This window comes from Erythrolamprus reginae, chromosome 1 (genome assembly GCF_031021105.1).
Source record: "Erythrolamprus reginae isolate rEryReg1 chromosome 1, rEryReg1.hap1, whole genome shotgun sequence".
Classification (NCBI taxonomy): domain Eukaryota; kingdom Metazoa; phylum Chordata; class Lepidosauria; order Squamata; family Dipsadidae; genus Erythrolamprus; species Erythrolamprus reginae.
The window spans coordinates 88,075,561-88,091,864 of record NC_091950.1 but is presented as its reverse complement, the minus strand read 5'-3'; the positions used below and the strand labels follow the sequence as shown (position 1 = coordinate 88,091,864).

General features: G+C 40.5%; 1 protein-coding gene across 4 annotated transcripts in view; it reads left to right on the top strand.

Annotated features, from left to right (window-relative positions):
* Window positions 1-16,304, top strand: part of PSEN1 (presenilin 1) — a 45,023-nt gene that overhangs the window by 17,165 nt on the left and 11,554 nt on the right. For all 4 annotated transcript variants that reach the window (XM_070757961.1, XM_070757989.1, XM_070757970.1 and 1 more), the window contains 4 exons: window positions 2,011-2,078; window positions 4,862-5,082; window positions 11,504-11,602; window positions 13,247-13,333. In XM_070757961.1, the coding sequence (XP_070614062.1) occupies window positions 2,011-2,078; window positions 4,862-5,082; window positions 11,504-11,602; window positions 13,247-13,333 (475 nt within the window). The remainder of the gene's footprint in view (window positions 1-2,010; window positions 2,079-4,861; window positions 5,083-11,503; window positions 11,603-13,246; window positions 13,334-16,304) is intronic.

The following is a 16,304-nucleotide window of genomic DNA, read 5'->3' as shown; positions in this document are numbered from 1 at the left end:
TTTGTGTGTTCCCTTTATTTTTTTGAGCAGTATGTACCCTTTTCAGTTCGGATGCATTTTTAATTCTTAGCATGAAAGTGGAATTAAACAGCAAGCAGTAGTTGCCAGAATCTTAGATTTTCCTGCACAATCAGAAAATAGATGAGTAGAGAATATTATGTACCCATTCCAGATGTACATTGCAGGTAGTCCTCAACTTAACAACAGTTCATTTAGAGACCACTTGAAGTTACAACATCGCTGGAAAAAAGCAGTTTATGACCATTTTTCACACTTATGACCATTCCAGCATCCCCACATTCCAATCAAAATTCCGACACTTGGCAACTGGCTCATATTTATGATATTTACAGGGTCCCAGGTGCTCTTGACCTTCAGACTAGCAAAGTCAATGGGGAAATCAGATTCCCTTAGCAACCATATTACAGTGTTCCCTCGATTTTCGCGGGGGGTGCGTTCTGAGACCGCCCGTGAAAATTGAATTTCCGCGAAGTAGAGATGCGGAAGTAAATACACTATTTTTGGCTACGAACAGTATCACAAGCCTTCCCTTAACACTTTGAACCCCTAAATTGCAATTTCCCATTCCCTTAGCAACCATTTAGATTATTACTCACCATGTTTATTTATTAAAGTTTATTTTAAAAAATATTTATTAAAGGCGGATGAAAGTTTGGCGATGACATATGACGTCATCGGGCGGGGAAAACCATGGTATAGGGGAAAAACCCGCAAAGTATTTTTTAATTAATATTTTTGAAAAACCGTGGTATAGACATTTTGCGAAGTTTGAACCCGCGAAAATCGAGGGAACACTGTACTAACTTAACTTCAGTGATTCACTTAAATGTGGCAAGAAAGGTAATAAAGTAGGGCAAAATTCACTTAACAAAAGTCTTGCTTAGCAACAGAAAACGTGGGCTCAGTTTTGATCGTACGTTGTGGAGAATCTGAATATAATTATATCTCATCATCCTTTAAAGGGGGCTTTAGAATTTTAAAGGACTTTAAAAGGGGGTTTAGGACAGAAAAAAGGGATTGTCAGAAATCCTTAGTACCCTGTTTCCCCGATAGTAAGACACCCCCGATTGTAAGACGTATCGGGGGTTTCAAGGGGGTCGGCTAATATAAGCCGTACCCCGAAAGTAAGACATATGTCTTACTTTCGGGGAAACATGGGGGTATTGCCCGGGGGGGGGGAGCCCGATGACGTCGCTTCCAAGCTCCCCGCGCGCCCTTCGCCTCGCCGTGGCGCCACCGCCTCTTCCCTGGCTTGGCAAAGCGAAGGACGGCGCTGGTCCGAAGCGAGCCGAGCGGGCGGCGGCTTGCAGCGAAGGTGCTCGTCCCAGCAACCGAGACCTGCCGAGGCTCGGCTGTAAGCGGCCAGCGAGGCCGACCAGCTCCGAGGCGAGCGGCCGGAGCTGCGCCCTCCTTCGCCCGCCTCCTTTCCGGCAGGCAGGTGGGGCTGCCCAACTGCGCAGAGCAGCTCCTCCCCTCCAGACACACGCTTCCCCGACACACGTCTGTGGCTCCACGCGTGCATGCCGCTTGGAGCCCTGAGGTTGAACTTGGAAAAGGGCTCACGAGGCTCCTGTCCCGCGGCTGCCCTTCTGGACTCTGGGGAGATGCCTTCAGGAACGCGACCCTTTCAATTTTTTTCCAATGTAAGACATACCCCGAAAGTAAGACGTAGTGGGGCTTTTGGGGGTAAGAAGAAAGTAAGACACTGTCTTACTTTCGGGGAAACACGGTATCTAGGTGGGATTCTGCATTCAGCCCTCAGGATTTCCTAAGAAAATAATATATGAAGCTGTTCTAAAACAGAGGTCTTCAAACTTGGCAACTTTAAGACTTGTGGACTTCAACTCTCATAGCTGACTGGAGAATTCTCAGAATTGAAGTCCATAAATCTTAAAGTTGCCATGTGTGGGGGTTCTTAACTTTCGAGTAACCCATTTTGGAAAGAGTCAAACTAACATCAAGTCTGAGCATCTTTTGTTTGTGTTTCAGGTGATCCATGGCTGGCTCATTGTTTCTTCTCTCTTTTTGCTTTTCTTTTTCTCATTTATTTACTTAGGGTAAGTATAGAAGCGTTTTGATACTTAGATTTGTCAAAATGGGGGAAACAGGTTCGGGTTTCTGAATATTAAGTAACCTTAAATCCTAGCTACTGTATTATGGTTTACATATAAGGATTACATTTAACAATAATAAATGATTCAGAGTTTTGTAAGGTTATTAAAAATAGGTGACTCTTTGGATTTCAAAGAAACAAAGCCATGTATAGATATTCTACACGTGTGTGTGTATATATACACACGCACGCACACGCACACACATTCACACACGCACACTTGTGTCAATATAATGAAATTTGATTTCTTTGGGGACAGGGATGTCTATTATTTGTGAAAGTCATTTAAATGTAATAATTTACATCATTTGTGTGATGACACAAATAATACTAGTTGATGCAAACAAAATAATTTGGTCATTTGTCCTCTCAAACAATGACACGAGCAGAGCTATGCTTACGAAGTCCATTATATCAAGATGTGCTAAAATGAGGTTTCCTTTGTAGAATGAAAGCAAAATAATGCTGTAATGATGGTTCTTGAGTGCTGGTTTTAGTTTCTGTACTTTAATTTAATTTAATTTATTAGACTTGTATGCCGCCCCTCTCTGAAGACTCGGAGTGGCTCACAACAAACACAAAGCACAAATCTAATATTAAAAACAATTATAAAACAGTCATACCATCCAATTAAACCATACATAAAATGAAACAGCTAAGAGTCAGTTATCTCCCCCAAGCCTGGTGGCATAGATGGGTTTTCAGTAGTTTGCGAAAGGCAAGGAGGGTGGGGGCAGTCCTGATCTCCGGGGGGAGTTGATTCCAGAGGGCTGGGGCCGCCACAGAGAAGGCTCTTCTCCTGGGGCCCGCCAGACGACATTGTTTTGTCGACAGGACCCATCGACAAAATATTAGTGCAGATGCTTTAGCATAGAAAGATCAAGGTTTATGATGATCTTTAAAAGAGAGAAAGAAATCCTATCCACATGGGATACTTGTATACCATGCCAAGTTCTGCATAGTTAGTTCATGGCTCATTCCTTAAATACAGTGCATAGCAGCAGAAGTTTCTCCTCACTTTTTGGTGCAAATGGGCAAGTGAAAGCACAGTACAAGCAAACAACCAGATTAGTTGTTGCCAAAATGATAAACGTGTAGAACATTCCTCCTTCCCCAAAGGGTAAGGCTTTTAACCCTTTACAGGCAGCAACCAGCTAAGCAAGAGTTTGAATCTTGATTTCACTCTAAACAAAGACATGCATTTCATATACATGATAAAAAGTCTTTTATAAGGTCTTCATTAATTGTGCTGCAATCTGTATTGTAGTTTCTTGTCTGGCTGAGAGAACTAAATACAAGCTACTGCAACAATTGTAATGGCAAATTGCTCTGCTGGTGCTATCATGGTGAAGAAGCTTAAGTCTTCTGTAAACTTGCTATTTTGGAATCAACTTTACACTCTCTACACAAAAGATTGTTTTAAAATTGCTGTCTAATAAATTGAAAATACCTACCTTCAGCCACTGTTATATTGTATATTAAATCACTTAAAGATGTTAATCTAATTTTGGCTGCCATAATAACATTTATGTTTACATATTGTACGTCCCATATTGATTTATTTCTCTGCAATGCTGTACAGTCGTTTTATTTTCTGTTGAATCATTTGTATTTCTGGATAACACTATTGATTTTGCATTGAAATAGTTGTTCTGATCTTTATTTATTTTTTATTTCTTAAACTTCTGTGCTGCCCTTCTCACCTAGGTAGCTTTAAACCCATAAAAGCAACAAAAGTCTACGGAGAGGGGCGGCATACAAATCTAATGAATAAATAAAATAAATAAATAAAATAAAACATCAAAATTGTAAAACAGTAAAAATTAAACACTAAAATTGACTTAAAACTTAACAAAGATGGCAAGGAAAAGAGCAAGATGCCTTATTTGAATCTCACTATTCATTCATTCATTCATTCATTCGATTTTTATGCCGCCCGTCTCCTTAGTCTCAGGGCGGCTTATAACATGTTAGCAATAGCACTTTTTTTTAACAGATCCAGCATATTGTCCCCACAATCCGTGTCCTCATTTTACCCACCTCGGAAGGATGGAAGGCTGAGTCAACCCTGAGGTGGTGGTGAGATTTGAACTGCTGGCCTACAGATCTACAGTCAGCTTCAGTGGCCTGCGGCACAGCACTCTACCTGCTGCGCCACCCTGCCATCACTTTATACCAGTGATGATGAACCTTTTTTTGCTCGGATGATAAAAGGGTGCTCGCACATGCGATAGAGCACCTTATATGCCCACATCAATAATACAACTCCTTCACCCACGTACGTGCAGACAAACCCACCAGCACTGCCCCCTGCACACACACATGCGCTCCAGCTTTACCGAAGTCTCCGGAATTCCAGTGGGCCCTTTGGGCTGCTTTTCGCCCTCCCCAGGCTTTAAGAGCCTGTGGATATCAAGAAAACAGCCCAACGGGCCTACTGAAGTTCATTCTGAGCTTCCAGTAGGTCTGTTTGATCTGTTTTTCCCCATCCAGAGGCTTTTCTGAAGCTTGGGGAGGGCTAAAACAGCCTCCGCAGCCCTCCGGCAGGCCGAAAATCAGCTGGCCAGCACCCACATGTACGCTGGAGCTGACATGGGGCAACACGTCGTGTGCCCTCAAATATGGCTCCATGTGCCACCTGTAGCATACATTATTATTATTTATTATTATTATTAATTAGATTTGTATGCCGCCCCTCCCCTTAATATTTTGCCTTTTGTGTTTTAGGGAGGTTTTTAAGACCTACAACGTTGCCATGGATTACATTACTGTGGCACTCATGATTTGGAACTTTGGGGTGGTCGGCATGATCTGCGTTCACTGGAAAGGCCCCCTGCGTCTTCAACAAGCCTACCTCATTATGATAAGTGCTCTAATGGCCTTGGTGTTTATAAAATATCTTCCTGAGTGGACGGCTTGGCTCATTTTGGCAGTAATCTCAGTGTATGGTAAGATCCCTCTATCCCCATTTTCAGTTTGGAGTAAAAGCCCTTAAAAACCTTTTTAAAAAATTAGCTGGTATTCTTTTTATGTTTGGGGTGCCAAATTATTTTAATGATTGGGAGGCTACATTGTAAATCTGGATCATACCTTTATAAGCTTCATAGTGCGGGAGACTCCTAATATCGGCGCTTGGTTTATCTCAATCTCACACAAAAGCTTTTGCTATAGGAGAGGGAGCCTTTGTGAAATAAAATGGGAAATACTTCAGGAAGTAACATATAATTCCTAACCATTGAAGATAAGATTGCCTTTCAGGTTTTTTTACTTCAGCTTCCACAAACTCTTGCCACTAGCTGAAATTTGCTATCTATCAGTGAGCATTCTTTCATTGCTCTTGTTGGATGGCCAAACAAAAGCATAAAACCTGGCCTGTATATATATTGAAGCAAGTTTAGTTGTCCTTTGAGAAATAGGACTGGGATTTTTTTCTCTAACAAAGGCTGTGTCAGTTAAGTTGTGCAGAATGGACCCGTGCATTGTCAGGTTTAGAAATCTGTCACAAATCTATCTATCTATCTATCTATCTATCTATCTATCTATCTATCTATCTATCTATCTATCTATTAATTAGATTTGTAATGCCGTTACTCTTCGTAGACTCAGGGCAGCTCACAGCAATAATAAAAACAATGTACAACAAATCTAATATTTAAAAATATCTAAAAAACCCTTATTTAAAAAGCAAGACATACACACAAACATAGCATGCATGAACTATATAGGCCTGGGGGAGATGTCTCAATTCCCCCATGCCTGACGGCAGAGGTGGGTTTTAAGGAGTTTACGAAAGGCAAGGAGGGTGGAGGCAATCCTAATCTCCAGGGGGAGCTGATTCCAGAGGGTCGGAGCTGCCACAGAGAAGGCTCTTCCCCTGGGTCCCGCCAGACGACATTGTTTAGTAGAAGGGACCCAGAGGAGGCCAACTCTGTGGGACCTAACCGGTCGCTGGGATTCATGTGGCAGAAGGCGGTCCTAGAGATATTCTGGTCCAATGCCATGAAGGGCTTTATAGATCATAACCAACACTTTGAATTGTGACTGGAAACTGATCGGCAACCAATGCAGACTGCGGAGTGTTGGTGTAACATGGACATACGTAGGGAAGCCCATGATTGCTCTCGCAGCTGTATTCTGCACGATCTGAATGCTATTGTATCATCTAGGAACATATTTTGTCGAAGTGTACTTTCTGCCAAACGTCCCTCAACTATAGAGGTTTCTGATAACTTCTCAATACTGATGCAAAACATGTCTAAGAAATGTGTCTGCTGACTGAATTACTTCCATTAGAAAGGGGACTTGTTAATGTCTCTTGCGATTTCATAGCGATGTGGAAATAATGTGTGCTTTAAATAAGGTTCAGGAGGGAAGTGTTTTTAATAGGAAAGTGAACACAAGAACAAGGGGACACAATCTGAAGTTAGTTGGGGGAAAGATCAAAAGCAACATGAGAAAATATTATTTTACTGAAAGAGTAGTAGATCCTTGAAACAAACTTCCAGCAGACGTGGTTGGTAAGTCCACAGTAACTGAATTTAAACATGCCTGGGATAAACATATATCCATCCTAAGATAAAAATACAGGAAATAGTATAAGGGCAGACTAGATGGACCATGAGGTCTTTTTCTGCCGTCAGTCTTCTATGTTTCTGTTTCTTTATTATATACCATGTTCTTGAGCACATGCTCCCTTTTACCACATTATGTGCTAGTGTGTTTTTTTAAGAAAGAATTTATTGATTACAGGAGAGTCCTGGCTTCCTTATTTTTATTTTAATAAGGAATATTCATTTGTTCTATATTGTATGAAAAGTATCTTGCATTAAAAGATGAGAGTTATCTAGTGTCTCCCTCTTATATATAGAAACATAGAAAATTGACGGCAGAAAAAGACCACATGGTCCATCTAGTTATTACCTAATACATCTGGTTACATCTGGTTATTATCTAAAAATTCCTCTCTCCTTCCCTTTCACAACTTTCAGCCTCCCACCTTGGCACGCAGTTCCTTTTCTCTCAGAGTATTCTCTACAGTCTTTTTCAGGATAAAATGCTAACACTCCAGGGACAGGTTTTGGTTAATTGGTCTTTGCGTTCTATCCAGAGCATGCGATTCCCCTTCAAGCAAGTGTAGAGTCCATGTTAGAAATGAATGATTGTTGATCTGGGCTGAGAGTTGATATACTGATTCAGTGCATATAAAGTTATAAAGCATAGTAACTGCACATCATCTTCAAAGTTTACATACTGTTACTTGGGAGCTTTGAGGGTTCCCATAAGCATTTGGCTGAACAGTGTGGGAAATTAGCTAGCTGTTAGTTGCTCTTATTTTGAAGAGGGGAAAAAAGTCTTCTCAACTTTGTTCTTGATGGAAATTGAGATAACTGCTGCAATATTGAAGTGTAAAAGGAAACATTTAGAGCATCAAAATGCTCAAATAAGCAAAATATAATGAGGTGTGCATTTAGAATTAAAGATTGCAGCCCGATTTGTTAGATTAAACAAAAATCCTTTTCATGTGTACGTTCATTGTTTACCTGTTTATCATCATGATAGTATTTCGTGCAGAACGCAGCCGCGAGAGCCATTGTGGGGCTTCCAAGATTCACCCACTTTTCTTCAACACTCCGTGGCCTGCATTGGCTGCCGATCAGTTTCCGGTCACAATTCAAAGTGTTGGTTATGACCTTTAAAGCCCTACATGGCAATGGACCAGATTACCTCCGGAACCGCCTGCTACCGCACGAATCCCAGCGACCGATAAGGTCCCACAGAGTTGGCCTTCTCTGGGTCCCGTCGACCAAACAATGTCGTTTGGCGGGCCCCAGGGGAAGAGCCTTCTCTCCCCTGCCCTCTGGAACCAACTCCCCCCAGAGATTAGAACTGCCCCCGCCCTCCCTGTCTTTCGTAAACTACTCAAGACTCATTTATACCGCCAGGCATGGGGGAGTTGAGATAGCTCTTCCCCCTAGGCCATTACAAGTTATGCATGGTATGTTTGTGTGTATGTTTGGTTTTATGATAGGGGTTTTTAGTTGTTTTTTATTATTGGCTTGTGCATGTTGTGTTTATTATTGTTGTTAGCCGCCCCGAGTCTGCGGAGAGGGGCGGCATACAAATCTAATAAATTATTATTATTATTATTATTATTATTATTATTATTATTATTTTAAAGAAAAATATTGCTTGTATACTTTTATGTTTTAAATTTTATGTTTTAAATTTTGTAAATACCAAAGACTTTTCACAGTGTAAAACAGCTCTACTTTTTGAAATATTCTCTTTTTTTCATACACACACACAAGCAAACGTACAGTTTGATTTTCAAGTGGGAACAAGCAGTTTGGCAGCATTTTAAGATATGCAGACAAACAAGTTTGAAACAACATATACTTTTTCCCAAGTTGTAAAGAATCCAAATGAACTTGCAAAAACATTATTCTTCTTCTGTATAAATTCAGAAACAAAGGCTAGCCACAAAAATACAGATGTCATGTGCCATCAAATTACAGTGATTTGAAATACTGTACTGTCTAAAAATTCCTTATCGTTATACAAGTATAGTTCTAATATTTTGTAAGTTTAGTAATTTTACTGACTGTGAACTTCTATACTTAGAACAATTAGTAACTGACACTATGTAAAACTTAAAGAATAAAAACATGTGTTTGGCAAGGGAGATGTTTTTCCAAACTGGAGAAACCCAGGAATTTCAAACTATTGAATTTTTCCTGAATACTAAAATTAAGTAATGACATTTAATAGGTGTCTATGCCTCATAGCATGATGTGATACTTTAGATGAGTACTGTTTCTTTGAAATGAAATAAAATGCTGTTTTATTCGCGGGTATTTGAGCTAAACCGAAGGCATGTCCAAGTTTTCATGTAAGTTTTTAAGTCTAAAAAAACCTGTTGTAGCATTGGGTGAGACAGGGCAGGAATGGATTCAACCTGAGAGGCCCCAGTGAAATGGAGAATTGTCATGACTTAACCAACTTCATTATAGAGTCTGGGATAAACATATATCCATCCTAAGATAAAATACAGAAAATACTGTAGTATAAGGACAGACTAGATGGATCATGAGGTCTTTTTCTGCCGTCAGTCTTCTATGTTTCTATGAGTCTTGCCATAAAATGCCAGGGATATCTGAGTACCTTGTCTACATAGAGTTTGGTGAACAACAGTGGAATTAAAAAATTGCTTTAACAAATACAGTAGTACCTCTAGAGCTGCTCCACATGCGAGTATTCCAAGTTACGAGCCAAGATGCGAGCAAAATTTCTGTTCGACACCCGAGCTCAAATTCGGGATACAAGCCGAGCTTCCACTAGGTGGCGCAAGAATTCCTTGCTTCCAGTTATCTCAGCGCGAAAAACAAAGTCTAAAGGCATTCGTTGGAGATGGGAGTTGATCGACATACGAGCTCGGGTCTGGAACAAATTAGACTCGTATGTCGAGGTACCACTGTAAGTAATTCTGCTTTTTTTTTTCAAGCAAGGAAAGCTTGTCCTTTTTATAATAGGTTTTATTATAGGCTATAGAGCACTGCAGACCAAAACAACTAGACACAAGAATATTTTTTTCCAGAATGCCATCACTCTGACATCACTGTACTTTGCAGAGCAGTGGGTGAGAGCGTATGCACCAAAGACAAATTCCTTGAGTGTCCAATCACTCTCGGCCAATAAAGAATTCTATTTTAGTCTCTTCTAATGAGACTATACAAATGTGATTGCTACAGTTTGGCTTAAAATCTGGACCAATCCCTGCACATACTTAATTAAGAGAGAAGAAAAGCTGTTGTATAGAAAAAATTATCCTTCCCAAAAAGAGATGATGGATGTTTGCTGCTGTTTAGGTATGTCCTTGAATGACAATAAGTAGCATATAAGGTGATAATTACGTTGGTATGTTTATAATGTACATAGATCAGATATAGAGATGGAGGATGATTTCATTCAGATTAGAATAGGTGGTCTGTTTCATAAAGTCATACCTAATGCAGCCCAAAATATTACATGGCTGTATGAATTTTGATCCAGAAGGCACATGGGGTGGATGGTATGTAATCCGAAATTGCTTCCCTCTGTTCAATTGTTAGATCCGGTAGACTAAAAAAAAAACCCATGAGAAGGTTAGATAGCATGCTTTAATTATAAAATTAAATATGGAATTCAGACAGGCTGTTTTCTTCTGTATCCTTTATTTTCTTCCCTGAATGTCACTGCGCTAAATCTTCTTCTCCTTTTGAAATGTGTTGTTTCAGGCCACCGCTACCACCAAGTTTGGTTTCAATCCTTATCCTGGTAACAAAGTAGCAACCAATTTGTTCTGCCGGGCTCTCTGATAGGAGCCTCCCGAAAATTCAAGGGTACAAATTTCAGACACACACACACACACGTTTGAAAATTCAAAACAATGTTCTTTATCACAAAATTCAAAATAAACAAAGCACTCTTTTTGTATTGCAAAGAGCACTCTTCCCAAAACAACCGGGTAGTCTGTACAATTTCCCTTAAGCAGTCATCAAGTACTTAGCTACCAGCTGTGAAGAAACTTCACACCCTTCTTCTTCCAACGAAGTGAGACAAACACACAGGTTGCTCTGCTTTGGATTCAAAGGTGTGAAAAAGCAACAAAGTCCAGCAACACAAGATTCCTGACGAACTCCGATCAGATATTCTTCCACAACGGCCAAACCCACATGATGCTATTTATAGCAGCAGCCCTAATTACTGGAGCCCCACCCAAACACAGGTGGCCTCCCTTATTTCCTGTAATATGTTCTTACTTGGCCTCTTCAATGCATAATTCTGCGCTTGCGTGCGTCCAAAACGTCATCATCTGAATCAACAGAAGATAAGGGAGATTGACTGCCTGGGCTGTGTGCCAAGCCCTCCTCTGCCGAGTCACTCCCACCTTCTTCTTCGTCCGAGGAAACTAAACTCTGAACTGATTCTGTCGGCAATAACACAGGCCTGTGACATGTTGAATTTCCCCCTGCATCCACCTCCCCATTCCCTGGGGCAGGAGCTGGGCCAGAGCCAACCACAACACAATTCCGATTAAAAGTAATAATGACAGTGTTTCATTCATTTATTCAGTGTTTCTGAATGAAAAGATATTTAATCATTAACTATTCTAAAAATGTGGGGCATATCACAGTATGGGCCATTAAATAAATTGAACCAAACAATATTTTTCTGTTACCGTCTTTTTATCAGTATGCAAAATATTGTATGGAAGTTTCATAAAGCAGTCTAATTTACTACATTCATATTATTAAGTATTTCTTTCTGACTATGGAAGAGCCCTTCTTTTCAGGTTTTTTTAAAAAAATAATCTCAATATCTATCTTTCAGATCTGATTGCGGTATTGTCTCCCAGAGGGCCTCTTCGTATGCTAGTAGAAACAGCTCAAGAAAGAAATGAAACTTTGTTCCCAGCACTCATTTACTCATGTAAGAAGGGATTATCTGATGCCTGAGGGAAAACAAGTAATTTTCTCGTAAGATATAAAATGTTAGATACTGTGAGTCAGTTTCCTTTCATAAGAAAACAGGTCCTTTGTGCTCAAAAGTTTAAAACCTGGCCTGGATGAGATGCTCCAGTTAGTAGATTTTCTTTGACTACAGAAGCAAAAATGAGATACAGCAAAAACAAAATCTAATGTTTTAAGTATAACAAACTAATGACCCGTTTCCCATTGTGATGACTTCGCAGTTAAGCAGAAGTTAAGCAATATACTGTACTTTTTAAAAAAGAAAAAACTCATCCCACTTGATCCAATGTAGTTTGACTATTTCAGGGATTTTGTTTGGTTTTATGGTACAATGTATTAACTGATCTTTCAGCACAGTTTTGTACTGAAATGAGGGCATGATAGAACTATCAAGATTAGAGTACCTGTTTAGCTGGTATTTTCGAAAAATATCTTTTTCTAGGGTATGATATCTCTTGGGTCTGCTGTCATTGAATTATGCATTTATCCTAATAAAAATTTAAAAATACTGTTTCACAAAGGTATAATGCAATGCTTGTTTTTCAGGTGGTATGTATTCATTTGTTACAGTAGTACCTACAGGGTGTGTTCCAAAAGCAAATTTATTGAACAGATTTGCACAAACACTTAAAATTCTTCAAAGTAATGTCCTTGGGCCTCTACACACTTTTTCCAGCGACTCTACCATGACCGGTACGTTCCCTGGAAGGCATCTTTGGGGATCTCTTGCAAGGTCTTCGTCACGGCTGATTGGATCTATTCTATAGATGAAAAATGGGTTCCTTTCAAGGCTGCCTTAATCTGAGGGAACAAAAAGAAGCCTGCTGGGGCGACATCAGGACTCTAGGAGGGGGGGGGGGTCAGCATTGGCACCTGGTGTTTTGCCAGGAACTCGTGGACTCGTAGCATGTTGTGGCAAGGCACGTTTTTCGTCCATAGAAGAGATCCAATCAACTGTGACCTTGCGAGAGGTCCCCAAAGATGCCTTCCAGGGTGTGTACCGGTCATGGCAGAGTTGCTGGAAAAAATGTGTAGAGGCCCAAGGACAGTACTTTGAAGAATTTTAAGTGTTTGTGCAAATCTGTTGAATAAATTACTTTTAAAAAAATAATTGCATTACTTTTGGAACACACCCTGTATGTACTGATCATTAATTAGTTCCGGGAGACATGATGAGTACCTAAAACAATGAGTACTAAATACATTTTCCCCGAAAGGAATAATGTAATGGGTCACAAGACAGCCAGCACTGAGTTCTAGCTTGTGAATTGAGTACCAAGCAAACAATAAGTATTGGGACAAAATTTTCACGTCAAAATACGTTCAGTACCTAATTTGATGAGTTTCAAAGCAGCCGAGTAACAAGATACCATTGTATTAAGGTTGTCTTTCAATTTAATAACAATGGGCGCAAATAGGAAAAAAAGCTTTGCTGTCGTCTTTTATTTTAACAAATTAGATGAATTCATTGCAAGGGCCACTGCAGATTTCTGTGAGTAGAACACAACAAAACATTGCTAAATACTTAAAATGCATACATGATCGTAATGTGATTAAATAACATATAGCAGCAATAAATTAGAGGCCTTCTTTTTTCCATTAGCAACAATGATATGGCTAGTAAATATGGCTGAACAAGATCCTGAAGCCCAGAAGGGGGCGTCTAAAAATGCCACTTACAGTCAGCAAGGTAAGGTCTTTTTTTAAAAAAAATCTTTTTGAAGTTGTGTGAGAAATGCAGAATAAGAATTGTCAAGCAGTTTCATGTTAACCTTTATATTTACAGGAGGATTTTACTATTTAAATACTGAATTCATGCCCACCAATGAAGCATAAAAAGTGCACACTGATTTGAATCCCTCTGCCAGAAAAATGTTTCCTTTTCATTTGTCCTGAGATAGTTTTAATTCCATTCACCTCCAGGAATCCTTGTAACAAATGAGGGAAGGGAATTCTGCAAGTTTTGGCTTGGGTCTTTTTTAAAAAAATAATAAGAATGCTGTTTTAACAACACAGCTTCTACTTCTATGCCTCAACTCCTTTTTAAAAACAAATCTACAGAGGCTGCTTCCATTTAATAACAATAACATTTATATACTGCTTCACAGTGCTTTATAGCCCTTTTTAAGGGGTTTACAGAGTCAACATATTAATCTAGGTCCTCGTTTTACCAACCTAGGAAGGATGAAGCTGGAGCACCATGGTCAATTCATGCACTTGGGGAAAAGGAATCCTCAATCTGAGTATTGCGTCGACAGTTCTGTGTTAGCAAAAACTTCAGAAGAGAAGATTTTGGGGTAGTGATTTCTGACAGTTTCAAAATGGGTGAGCAGTGTGGTCGGGCGGTAGGGAAAACAAGTAGAATGCTTGGCTGCATAGCTGGAGGTATAACAAGCAGGAAGAGGGAGATTGTGATCCCGCTGTATAGAGCGCTGGTGAGACCACTTCTGGAATACCGTGTTCAGTTCTGGAGACCTCATCTACAAAAAGATATTAACAAAATTGAACGGGTCTTAAGCATAAAACTTATCAGGAAAGACTTAATGAACACAATCTGTATAATGTGAAGGACAGAAGGGAAAGGGGGGACATGATCGAAACATTAATAATAATAATAATAATAATAATAATAATAATAATAATAAATAACAACAACAACAATAATAATACAGTGGTCCCCCGAGTTTCACGATCTCGATCATTGCGAAACGCTATATCGCGATTTTTCAACCCGGAAGTAAAAACACCATCTGCGCATGCGCGCCCTTTTTTCTATGGCCACGCATGCGTAGATGGCGCCGGGCAGATCAGCTGCTGGGCGGCTTCCCTGGGTCTTCCCCCTCTTGCTGGCGGGAGGGCGAGCGGCGGGCATCAGCGAGGAGTTTGCGTGGGCGGCGGGGAAACCCCAGCGCCGCTTCCCAGCTGAGTCCTGAAGCCAAACGCGGAAGTTCGCTTCAGGACTCAGCTGGGAAGCGGCGCGAGCGAATGGCGTGGGCGGGCGAAAGGCGGGCGCGCGGGCAGGCAGGCGGCGGACAAGCGGCGGGCGGACAAGCGGCGGGCGCAGCAGCAGCGAGGAGTTTGCTTGGGCGGCGGGGAAACCCCAATCTTCGGCTCCTCGCTGCTGCGGCGGAAGTAAAAACACCATCTGCGCATGCGCAGATGGTGTTTTTACTTCCGCACCGCTACTTCGCGAAAAAACCGATCATCGCGAGGGGTCCTGGAACGGAACCCTCGCGATAATCGGGGGACCACTGTAATAACAACAACAACAATAATAATATTAGAATTGTATGCCGCCCCTCTCCGAGGACTCGGAGCAGCTCACAACAACAATACATAATGTACAAATCTAATGTTAAAAGAACAATTTAAAACCCTCATTATAAAAAACAATCGCACAACCTAACAGACCATACATAAAAAACCATAGTAGCTAGGGGGGTATGCCAGTTTCCCCATGCCTGGCGACATAGGTGGGTTTTCAGGAGCTTTCGAAAGGCAAGGAGGGTGGGGGCAGTCCTAACCTCTGGGGGGAGGGGTGGGGCCACCACAGAGAAGGCTCTTCCCTGGGTCCCGCCAGACGGCATTGTTTAGTCGACGGGACCCGGAGAAGGCCAACTCTGTGGGACCTGATCAGTCGCTGGTTTTAAATATGTTAAAGGGTTAAATAAGGTTCAGGAGGGAAGTGTTTTTAATAGGAAAGTGAACACAAGAACAAGGGGGCACAATCTGAGGTTAGTTGGGGGAAAGATCAGAATCAACGTGAGAAAATATTATTTTACTGAAAGAGTAGTAGATGCTTGGAACAAACTTCCAGCAGACGTGGTTGGTAAATCCACAGTAACTGAATTTAAACATGCCTGGGATAAACATATATCCATCCTAAGATAAAATACAGGAAATAATATAAGGGCAGACTAGATGGACCATGAGGTCTTTTTCTGCCGTCAATCTCCTATGTTTCTAATTTGCTGCTCTGTAGCTTAATTGTCCTGGGGCCATGTGATCACCTTTTGCGAGCTTCTGACAAGCAAAGTCAATGGCCAGATTCCCTTAACCATGTTACTAAATTTTACAACTAAAGAAATTAACAACTTAACAAATGTGGTGAGAAAAATCATAAAATGGGGCCAAATTCACTTAACAAATGTCTCACTTATCTCCCTAGATGTTCACGGGTTCGAACTTCGCAAAAAGTCTATACCACGGTTTTTCAAAAAAATTAATTTAAAAATACTTCGTGGTTTTTCCCCCTATACCATGATTTTTCCCGCCCGATGACGTCATATGTCATCGCCAAACTTTTGTCCGCCTTTAATAAATATTTTTTTTTAATAAACTTTAATAAATAAACATGGTGAGTAATAATCTAAATGATTGCTAAGGGAATGGAAAATTGTAATTTAGGGGTTTAAAGTGTTAAGGGAAGGCTTGTGATACTGTTCATAGCCAAAAATAGTGTATTTATTTCCACATCTCTACTTCACGGAAATTCGACTTTCGCAGGCGGTCTCGGAACGCAAACCCCCCACTGTATATCCAAACATTAGGATTTGGATGCACCCTAACTTATTTTTCATTTGTGGTGTATTTGGTTTTAGTTAGCACAGTGGCAATGTTTTCTCCCCTATCAACTGTTAGATAATCTTTTTTTTTAAAGT